This window comes from Plectropomus leopardus, unplaced genomic scaffold, assembly GCF_008729295.1.
Source record: "Plectropomus leopardus isolate mb unplaced genomic scaffold, YSFRI_Pleo_2.0 unplaced_scaffold4445, whole genome shotgun sequence".
Classification (NCBI taxonomy): Eukaryota; Metazoa; Chordata; class Actinopteri; order Perciformes; family Serranidae; genus Plectropomus; species Plectropomus leopardus.
In genome coordinates this window covers 1-11,521 of record NW_024648728.1, presented here as the reverse complement: position 1 = coordinate 11,521, position 11,521 = coordinate 1, and the positions used below count along the sequence as shown (strand labels likewise).

Below are 11,521 nucleotides of genomic sequence, written 5' to 3'. Positions count from 1 at the left end.
AGAGTAGAGAAGAAATTAAAATAAATGAATAAAAACAACAAAAAAGTTAAGTACAAGTACGTCAGATGTACTTGAATAATTATACTAATTATACTTAATAATGTTCCATAATAATATGTACCACTTCACACGATCTTTAATGTGTGAAAAACGCGTTTTAAGGCAGATTCTTGTTCTTCTTTAATGTGCTTGTCTGCGCTCATGAATCTACTCTTATTTTTATAACGCGTCGGACTCGGCTGACTTCCTGTTATGTCTGGCTGTCTGGTGAGCATGACACAGCCCCCCCCCCCCGCGCTGACTCTCATGAGTGTGCAGACAGACAGTCTGGATCAGACGGAGGACACACGGACACACAGACAGCCGGTCTCACCGTCACAGGCAGCGCAGCACAGCCGAGCGGAGAGAGCCGAGTCCCGGTGAGTGGAGCCGCCGGAGCCCGCGGAGGGTTCACTCCGCGCGGCCGCTTTAATACCTGACAACTGTTGATGCGTCTGTCTGTCCTCCTGTGTGTCCTCCTGTCTGTCCCCCTGTCTGTCCTCCTGTCTGTGTGAGTGTCTGCATGTCAAACTGTCTCTCTGACCCCCAGCTGCGCTGATCGTTACATCAGTAATCAATCAACCAATCAACAGAAAACGAGACTTGATTGACCAACTAAGCGGCTTGATGACATCACTGTCTACTAATTATGGACGGCTGACGTCATCTTATTGACAATCATAAGTTGAATTGATTGATCAGTCGGTGAGGGGCTCGGGGGGATCACGTGAGTCAGTCAGAGGTTGATGAATAATCAGAAACGTGATGCAACACAGTGAAAGTGAAGACGGAGCATCACACTCAATCTTTATATTGATCACCGATCACCAGGATCTGATCGTATCAATGAGATGTCACAGCTCTGATCCTGTTTCAGAGTATTTTATCTTTTACAGAACATACCTGTGTATTACTATGTCATTGTACCACTTAGGGACTGTTCATTATTTACCGTATTTTATTCATGGCTGTATTTTGTATTTTTTTTACTGCAGGTTTGGAAGGCATGTTTTCTTTAAAAATCTCCGGTCCTTGAACACGTTAAGCGGATGAAGGCTTCTGTCTGAGCTTTTCGTATGTTATGTGTAGAAATCTGAATTTGTAAGGGACTGTTTGTTATTTATGAGGGGGGGGTTTAAAAGGGAGAGGCTTGTCAAATCATTTTTTAAGCTCTGATGAGAGACTTGTGTTTTTTATTTTTGGCTTTAGGGGAGGGGCATCCAACTTTATGGTTGTATTTGTGTTTATTTTATGGCCAGTTTTTAAAGAAAATATGAATATTTTCTTTAAAGTTGCAAAACTGCACCATTTATCGTCGCCAAAAACTGCAAAAACCAAAATTATTATTGGATTTTCACATTTTCAATAGTCTTTGAGCACATAATGTGTCAAAAAATCTTCTGACAGAAAAAATCTCAGCTTGAAATAGTAACTGATTAAATCAAATTAAATTATAGAGCTGCAACTAATGATTTTCACTTTTTATTTATCTAGCGAATATTTTTATGATGACTCCATGAATCATTGGTCTATAAAATGTATGAGCTTGAGTCTGTTTCTCAGAATCCAAGGTGACGTCTTCAGGTGTCTTTTTTTTTTTTACATTTTAATGTCCATAACAAATTTATTCAGTTTTGTTATCATGGAAGATGAAAGTTAGCAAATATTGGGGTGTTTTTGTCATTTTTGCTTAAAACATGATTCAAGCATTGACTGGATTTTCTAAATTTTCGCAGATTCAGTGACCATGTCGGTCGGCCCGGCCCCCAGCAGCGCAGACGCCTGCCTCAGCATCGTCCACAGCCTCATGTGCCACCGGCAGGGCGCCGAGAACGAGGGCTTCGCCAAGCGCGCCATCGAGAGTCTCGTGAAGAAGCTGAAGGAGAAGAAGGACGAGCTGGACTCGCTCATCACCGCCGTCACCACCAACGGCGTCCATCCCAGCAAGTGTGTCACCATCCAGAGGACGCTGGACGGACGGCTGCAGGTAGGACAGTGTGTGTGTGTGTGTGTGTGTGTGTGTGTGTGTGTGTGTGTGTGTGTGTGTGTGTGTGTGTGTGTGTGTGATGTTTTCCATCTGTGTGATGCAGCTGAAAGTTTACACAACATCAATGGAAACAAGCGTTCATTCAAATTTTCTTTTGAATTTGAGTTCATTTGGACGAAACTGATGTTTTCTTTACATAAACCACTGAGGAGTCATTTAGAACGTCAGCGATCGGACATAAATCGATCGATTGTTCGATCACCTGAAACGGATCAACTGTTTTAACCCTTAGGGCTCGCTTTAATGTTACACACACTCTTACTGCTCTGCACATAAAATGTGCTTTTCAAAATCAAGCCTGAAAGATATTAATATTATTTTCTACTTTCAATGATTTAATTTTTTAACCAACATCAGTCCTAATCCTAAATATCAAATACTGTTGAATTTTCAGAAGTTTAACCCTTTAATTGCCAGGTTCTTATCATGATGCCACTATCTTTTTTTGATGAGAAAAAAACATATGCCAAATATGGTTTAAAAAAAATGATGTCATCAGGTGGAAAATACCAAAAATCTGTCATTCACAATTGAGTCTGCAGCAAGTTTGAAAGAGAAGCTGAATAAGTAGAAGATTTAAGTGACCACGGTAACATTTTCACTGGCCTCCATGCTGCTGTCCACTGTTTACTAACCTGTTTCCAACCCGCTCGAGATGTTGAACGTGACACAAAACAAAATCAAAAAAAAGAACAGAAAGGCATCTACTGCAGAGCCGTGTACACAGCTCTGGTCAGCTGTCCATCACAGAGGAGTCTCTAACGGGTTTTCCTCCGTTTAAAAACAGCATGCACGCAGGTATTAACGTGGAAAAAGGTAGAAGAGGAGCTGAGGAAGTTGTTCAGGTAAAGATCTGAAACGTTTGAAGCGTCCGCTGAAGTGTGAGCTCTGAAAGCAGAAGAATAAAGAGATGAAAGCAGCACAACTGTCCGCTGAAGAGACGATTAAAATGAGTAGAAGCCGTGGAGACGGTTTATGTCCAATGTTTGAAGGTTCATCCATCGGCTCTGCATTTCAGACTTTTTTATTTTTCAGTTTAGTTTTAGTCTCTCTTCATTTTTAAGATTTGCTTGTGGTTGGAGGAATAAACACGTAATCGCCTGTCGCAGTTTGTTTTCAGCGAACTTTGTATGATGTCGCTGATTAAACCTGTAAGATATAAATCAGGTGTCAGGTTTATTTAAAGAGGATGTTCAAAAACTGAATCACGATGGAATGAAAGCTGCCATAATTAAGAGATTTGAAGCATATTAATAAAAGCACACAACAGTAACACTGCAGTTACTGCACTTCCTCCTCTAACACCTGTCCGACAGTCACCTGCTCCCGTCTCCTGTCTGGTTCCTCGCAGCCGTTCCTCTGCTGTTCTCTGCTGTTCTCTGCTGTTCTCTGCTGTTCTCTGTTTTTTTTTGGTGTTCTCTGCTGTTCTCTGATGTTCTCTGGTGTTCTCTGGTGTTCTCTGTGTTTTTTGGTGTTCTCTGGTGTTCTCTGATGTTCTCTGGTGTTCTCTCATGTTCTCTGGTGTTCTCTGTGTTTTTTTGGTGTTCTCTGGTGTTCTCTGATGTTCTCTGCTGTTCTCTGGTGTTCTCTGATGTTCTCTGGTGTTCTCTGGTGTTTCTGGTGTTCTCTGATGTTCTCTGCTGTTCTCTGGTGTTCTCTGCTGTTCTCTGATGTTCTCTGCTGTTCTCTGCTGTTCTCTGGTGTTCTCTGGTGTTCTCTGGTGTTCTCTGCTGTTCTCTCATGTTCTCTGCTGTTCTCTGCTGTTCTCTGCTGTTCTCCGGTGTTCTCTGGTGTTCTCTGGTGTTCTCTGATGTTCTCTGGTGTTCTCTGGTGTTTCTGGTGTTCTCTGATGTTCTCTGGTGTTCTCTGGTGTTCTCTGTATTCTCTGCTGTTCTCTGCTGTTCTCTGCTGTTCTGTGTAAAGTGTAGGACGGAGTCAGAGCAGCAGACAGCTGGGTGTGTCACACACTGTCAGACAGTAATTATCAGACCGGAGGATGTAAACATGGATCACACTTCAGACGGCTCACATGAGCCACGTTCGGCCTCACGTTACAGCCAGAACAGATCAGGAACGGGCAGAACCGACACGAGGACCCACAGAACATTTTTAATGACTGACCGTGCAGACAAAGGTCGCCCCGAGAGAAAATCCGACCCGCTCCAAATTAAACTTCAGGACTCGAAGAACCCTGTTCAATGACCTCAAACCCCTCAGGCGTCCCTGGCACCTCCAGCAGCACCACGAGAACCTTTTCAAGCTCTGGAGAACTCTGGAGAACCCTTAAAGGTCCAGTGTGTAGGATTTAGGCTGATATATCAAAGAGAGTCTTATTGTCATTGAACAGATTAAAACAATGAAATTCACTTTCACTGCCTGAGCGGGACTCAAACAGAAATAAAAGTGTATACGATCAAATCAAATAAATATATATATATATATATATATATATATATATATATATATATATGATAAATATAAATAGTGTAGTAAATTAAATAAATGAATGAATAAATAAATAAATATTCCCATGTTCTTTTGTATATAATTTGTTAATGTTACAAAGAAATTTGAAAATGATTGGAAGAGCTAAATGAGAGCTTAACTGTAGAACAGTTGCCATACCAAAAGTACTGCAATAGTTGCCTCCAACTCTCTTTTTCCACTAATTTGTAGTAAAGTTATTTGAAACCGCTTTTCCCAAATAAAATAAAAAAAATAAATGTAGTAAAAAAAAAACTTGCAGAATCTGAATAAGATATCATAAGCACGTTTTCTTTAGTGAACAATCAGAATAAAATAAATTGTTGTGTTTTCGTTGCATTAGAATGAGCCGTTTACGTCTGCAGCCAGCTAACGGGAACGCTCCCACGACATCAGCTAACGTTAACTACGAGTTCCAATAATGTTTTAAAGAAAACATTTTAGTCTGATGTTTGAAGAACGTTTGAAGGATGTTTATCATTTTAAATAATGTTCCTGTGAGGTTAAATGCTGATGAAGACGCACACAGATACAGATAACCTGCAAAATGCCAAATATCGGCCTCGCTAATCGGCCCGACCGATAATCTGTCGGCTCCTAATTGGAAATAATGACGGCTTGTGCGAAGGCTGCAATAGAAATAGAGCTGCTAATGTTTTGAACGTCCATCGCCATGGTTACTGGATGTTATTGCAGGAGGAGAAGTGGCAGAGCGTCACTGTTCGTCACTGTGCAGATCTGCGATGTAAACCCGCCGGCTGCAGAGCTGCTGAATGACAGCAGAGGACGGAGCGAGAGGGGCCGTGTGCAGCGAAGGGCCACAGGGTGGAATCGAACCTGGGCCGCCGCGAAGGACGCAGCCTGTATGGGACGCACGCTCTACCAGAGAGCTGAAGATCACCCCGATGTCTTTATTTCTGAGACACCAGAAGACCTCGAGACGGCCCGCCTATTACCCAGGACACCCCGAAACCTCGTCAAGAGACTCACAAGCCTCCTTCAAGTTCCCTGAAGACCCAGATGAAGCATCTGACATTGTCCTAAAAGGAAAGAGGCGTTTATCAAGGACCTGCAACACGTTTTAGAATGTTAACTCTCTCCTTAAAAAGCCTGAAACCTCCTTAAGGAGTCCTGCAGCCTCCTGGAGAACCAGGGGATCCTGTGAAGTCTTTAAAGGATCAAAGGAACCTGGAAAACTTCAAACATCCAAACAGAAAACTGATACAAGAGTGTCAGAGAGCAGACTGAAGACGGAGAGAGGAGGAGGAGGAGGAGGAGGAGGAGGAGGAGGAGGAGGAGGAGGAGGAAGGGCAGGCTGGCTTGTTTTGTCTGAAACACAGGAAAGGGGCCGGGTTAACTTAAGCCAGACTGTGTGTGTGTGTGTGTGTGTGTGTGTGTGTGTTGTGTGTGTGTGTGTGTGTGTGTGTGTGTTTGTGTGTGTGTGTGTGTGTGTGTGTGTGTGTGTGCAGACAGACGGGAATGTGTGCACGTCTCGAGTTTGTTCTTGGATCTGGCCACAGAGTTCCTACACTGTAAAAAGTTCTCAGTTTCACTGAATCATCAGGTTGCACCACTAAAACCAGTGAAGCGTAAATCTGTTGCTAGGAAACGTCTGCAGCACCGTCCAATCAGGGGGCAGTCAACAATGTAAATAGGAAGCCACTGTAGCATCAAAAGCGGTTTATAACTTCCAAATATTACAGTTTTAGAGGCTCCAAACATCATTTTGGTGTTTTATTTCTGGGGGTTGTCTGTCCGTCTGTCCCGTTCTCCTCACAGTGAGACCTCAGCAGCACGTTGAAGTCATTTCTTCAAATTTGGCACAAACGTCCACTCGGACTCAACGATGAACTGCAAAACTTGTTTTTGGCCGTAAATCAACAATTCATGTTCTAATAAACAAATAAAACTTCACAGAAATGTCTAATAAGATAAAGTGATGACGTGCGGGTCAAAGGTCAAAGGTCAGCCTGTTGATACTGAAGCTGGATGTTCGGAGCTTCTGTGTGTGAAGCGTCCGTGTTTGCAGCTTCAGCTTCTTTGACGCTTTTTTATCAAACACACAAAGTTTTGTCTGCAGAGTGATTTGTGTCGAACACAGAGTGAAGCTGAGCGACTCGTTAAGACGGACGCTTTTTTACAGTGTGTGCGTGTGTGCGTGTGTGTGTGTGTGCGTGTGTGTGTGTGTGTGCGCGCGCGTGTGTGTGCGTGTGTGTGTGTGTGTGTGTGTGCGTGTGTGTTTTGTCTGCAGACTGTTATCCCTGCCCTTCACCTGTGCACACAGAACACACTCTGATAGGCTGCTGCACTGAGAGTGTGTGTGTGTGTGTGTGTGTGTGTGTGTGTGTGTGTGTGTGTGTGTGTGTGTGTGTGTGGATGTGATGCAGTGATGTGACTCCATCTCTCCGTTTACTAATCAGCTTGTTTTGGATCTTTTCTCGTTTTCAGTGTTTTATTTTATTTTGTTCCGACTGAAAAATGTTGAATTTAATAAATCTGTGTTTTTTTCCGACGCTGCTCATCGTGAAGTGGCAGCTAACGACGGAAAACACGAATGTTCCGATCTAGAGCCAGCTTTAAATTTGTCCGTTCTAGGCTACCGTAGAAACATGAGGAGCTGCCCCTTATGTTTATATTGATTCATTTTAAGGTAACAAAAACACAATAATTATTATTTTCAGGTGATTATACACTTAAGAAAATATACTTAATTTATTCCATTTCACAACCTTCACAGCGGACCTTCAGACTCTGTTTGATCAGATTTGGTATTTGATTATTTTAACCGTTTGAACTTGCTGCTGAGTGTGAAGTTTGTGAGTTTTGAGCTCTACAAATAAACATTATATTTTATTGTCTTATATATTAGTTCTCCTGTTTGGGACGCATGCAGCAGCTTTAACTTTTATTTGTATTTGAAAGATAAAACTTTTTTTCTGTTGCTTTTTAACATGATTGTGCTCAAAAAGATTAATCTTTTTGTTTTTTATTTAAACCTCACTGTAGCTCGATTGATTATTGACTGCAATCAATAATCAATCAGAGTGATACTGATCTGAGAATAAAGCTGCTGTGTTATATGTGTCTGGATAAATCTTTTTTTAATTCTTGCATTCATAATAATAATTTATGTTCTTAGATACCTTTTTAACTCATCCTTTGGTTTAAAAACTGATAAACAAAAAAAAATCAATAAAACTAAAAATGTTAAAATAAACATAAGGATGAATTTTTTGCAGTGTGATGAGCTCCGTCTGTCTCGCACACACACACACACACACACACACACACACACACACACACACACACACACACACACACGAGGTCAGACATGATGTCATGGTCGTGGTTTGGTGTGACGAGTTAACCCTGCATCACCTTGTACACACACACACACACACACACACACTGTTTCCATGGTAACCCCTGCTCACGGTGACTCAGTTTGTTCTCACAGAGTTTATTTAAATTTCCATGGAGGCTGTTTCCTGTCTGTCTGTGTCTGTCTGTTAAACGTCTGTGTGTGTCTCACCTGTCTGTCTGTCTGTCTGCAGGTGGCGGGGAGGAAAGGTTTCCCTCACGTGATCTACGCCCGTCTGTGGCGTTGGCCCGACCTCCACAAGAACGAGCTGAAACATGTGAAGTTCTGTCAGTACGCCTTCGACCTGAAGTACGACAGCGTGTGTGTGAATCCGTACCACTACGAGAGGGTGGCGTCCCCCGCCACCACAGGTGCACATACACACACACACACACACACACACACACACACACACACACACACACACACACACTGAGCATTTATATATATTCATATTCATGATCAGAGGAAAACCTTTATGTTTTTATCTTATCTGTTGTCTGATTCGTCTCTTGCTCCTCGTCCCGCCCCCTGTCTTCCTTCAGGTCCTCAGTCTCTGATAAAGGAGGAGTTCATGCAGGACTGTCTGCAGATCGACCTGCCCCCCCACTCTGACCCCTACAGCCAGCCCCGCCCCGTCAGCATGTATCCCAGCATGCCTCTCTCCCCTCCAGGTCAGACTGTCAGTCAAATGTTTTTTTATTTCACGTAAAGATGAACTTTGTGTGAGTTGATGCCCTGCTTACTGTCTTGCAGGCAGCAGCTCCATGACGCCTGCGGCTCTGTCAGCGGGCGGCTGCGGGAGAAGCGGGGGAGGTGTGGGGGGCGTCTGCAACGACGGCCCCGGGCTCCTTCAGATTGCCCTGCCTCAGAACCACGGGGGCCACGCCTCCCCACCGCACCCCAACCCCCCTCCTATCCCCCACCCTCCCCCTCCTCTCTTCTCGCGCCACCCCCACCTCCCACACCAGCCCGACTACAGCAGCCCCCCCAAAAACGGTACTGCACTAAAGTACACAGAAGAAGAAAGAAGTCACTTTCCACCTCTGCCGATTTGGCTGTTTCAGCGCTGTGGCTGTCAAACACTCAGCTGTTCAACAGTCAAAGTCCTTCACTGCATTTGGTTCTCCGCAGCGCTATTCTTATTGTCACTGGCTGTTCGTGTTGTCCGTCAAATCATGGCTGGAATGCGTTCTGTCGACTACATCTCGTATTTTAATCGAGGAAAAGTTATTTCGCGATTGATGTCATTATTGTTTTATCGCCCAGCCCTCGTACCACAGTAACTGTAATAACATGTGACAGATATTGACCTTTGTCCTGTGTGTCTCTGCAGCCACCTGGCCAGGTAATAACCCCGCCCCCTACAGCCCAGCAGGACCGCCGCAGAGTGGGCGGAGCCACCAGCAGCCGCCATTACATCATCACCACGCCCCCAACACTCACTTCTGTACGACATCATGTGAAATATCCCCCTGAAGTACTGCAGTATTAGTACTCTACTGTTGTACTGAGTCTCTGTGTTTGTTCCTGCAGGGTCACAGCATCACAGTACTGCTCCGTATCCACAGCCAGTGTCCAACCACCCAGGTACCAGCTCTGTCCCAAAATATCATCACTTTAGTACCACTGCCCCTGCGTTACAAAACTTTACAAAACTTTACTGTCTTCAATTTCAAAATATATCCTGACTTTCCAAACCTTTCTTCCTTCTTTCTTGCACCAAAATGTCTTCACTTTCTAAAAAAAAGTCTGTTTTCCAAAGATTTCCCAACTTTTTGTTATCACCTTACAGATCTTTAGAAAATGTGCTCACTTTTAAAACTATCATGACTTCCAAAACATTTTCCAAAAATGCCCTAACTTTAAAAAAATTACTCCTTAACTTTATTGTCCACAAATGTCCTCACTTTTAAAACATCTTCCCAAAATTGTCCTAATTTTTAAAAATAATCTAACTTTCCAAAACCTTCTTCACTTTTGAAAAATGTCATAATTGTTATAAAAAATGTCACCACTTTCCAAAAACGGCCTGACTTTTAAAAATGTCCTCACTTTCCGAATTTTTCACTAAATGTCCTCACTTTCCAAAAAAAAAAAATGTCATAACTTTCCCCCTAAAAATGTTTCTTTCCAAAAGAATTTCTCTATTTACAAAACTCTACAAAATGTCATAAATTTTAAAAAATGACCTCACCTTCCAAAACTTCACATAATGTCTTCATTTTTTGAAGGTGTGCCCATCATGATGATTTACATCATGATTTTTCAAAACTTTCCAAAAATGTCCTTTTTCCAGAGGTGTCCTCACTCTGGGAACATGTCCTCTCTCTCAGGTCCAGAGTTCTGGTGCTCCATCTCGTACTTCGAGTTGGACGTCCAGGTCGGGGAGATGTTTAAGGTCCAGTCCAGCTGTCCTCTGGTAACCGTGGACGGTTACGTGGATCCTTCAGGAGGAGACCGTTTCTGTTTGGGACAGCTGAGTAATGTCCACCGCACCGCCGCCAGTCACCGCGCCAGGTGACCGATGTGAACGGTGTGCCCGGTGTGCCCAGTGTGCCCGGTGTGAACGGTGTGCCCGGTGTGCCCGGTGTGAACGGTGTGCCCAGTGTGCCCGGTGTGAATGGTGTGAACGGTGTGCCCGGTGTGAACGGTGTGACCGGTGTGAACGGTGTGCCCGGTGTGAACGGTGTGAACGGTGTGCCCGGTGTGCCCGGTGTGAACGGTGTGACCGGTGTGAACGGTGTGCCCGGTGTGAACGGTGTGAACGGTGTGATCGCTGTGAACGGTGTGATTGGTGTGCCCGGTGTGAACGTTGTGATCGGTGTGAACGGTGTGAACGGTGTGCCCGGTGTGAACGGTGTGATTGGTGTGACCGGTGTGAACGGTGTGCCCGGTGTGAACGGTGTGAACGGTGTGCCCAGTGTGCCCGGTGTGAATGGTGTGCTCGGTGTGCCCGGTGTGATCGGTGTGATCGGTGTGAACGGTGTGAACGGTGTGCCCGGTGTGATCGGTGTGACCGCCGGCAGAACTGGTGGCAGCAGGTGTGACGCCGGTGACTCACGGCGATGACCCTCTTCTGTGCCGTGTTACCCAGCACGCCCCACAACGGGCGGGGGGGGCGCGCAGGAGGGTGGGGGGGAGGGGGACATCTGGATGCGTTGCCTTAGCGACCACTCGGTGTTCGTCCAGAGCTTATACCTGGATCGTGAGGCGGGACGAGCGCCAGGAGACGGAGTCCACAAGATCTACCCCGGAGCTTACATCAAGGTGAGCACAGTCGACTCACGGCGTCCTAATTCAACCGTCCCCCTCCTCACCTTCGCTGTCTGCGTGTGACCATTTTGTACTGATGCATCCTGGGTTAAGCTTCGTCCAAAATGATTGTTTTCATTACAACCCGGAGCATTTTTTAACCCTGCAGCGGCATGATAGAGAGAGTCGCTACGCAGAGACTCTGTCCTCGTCCTCTCTGGAGACCACAGGCAGAGACATCCGTCTGAATTTGAGGGCATTTTATCTGTAAACAACAAACAATTAAGAGAGTATCAAAAAAATGCTAAATGAATAGAAGAATAAATGAACTTTTA

The 11,521-nt window shown here is 44.5% G+C and overlaps 1 protein-coding gene across 1 annotated transcript; it reads left to right on the top strand.

Moving 5' to 3' along the window:
• Nucleotides 1-312: 312 nt before the first annotated feature.
• LOC121939292 (mothers against decapentaplegic homolog 4-like) lies at nt 313-11,201 on the top strand (the record flags this gene model as incomplete). The annotated part of the gene is made up of 10 exons (XM_042482354.1): nt 313-419; nt 1,776-2,026; nt 8,125-8,302; nt 8,477-8,605; nt 8,688-8,930; nt 9,268-9,381; nt 9,468-9,521; nt 10,268-10,451; nt 10,487-10,986; nt 11,029-11,201. Coding segments are annotated over exons 2-10 (1,815 nt in total), but the record flags the coding sequence as incomplete, so codon positions are not given.
• Between the last annotated feature and the right edge of the window lie 320 nt (nt 11,202-11,521).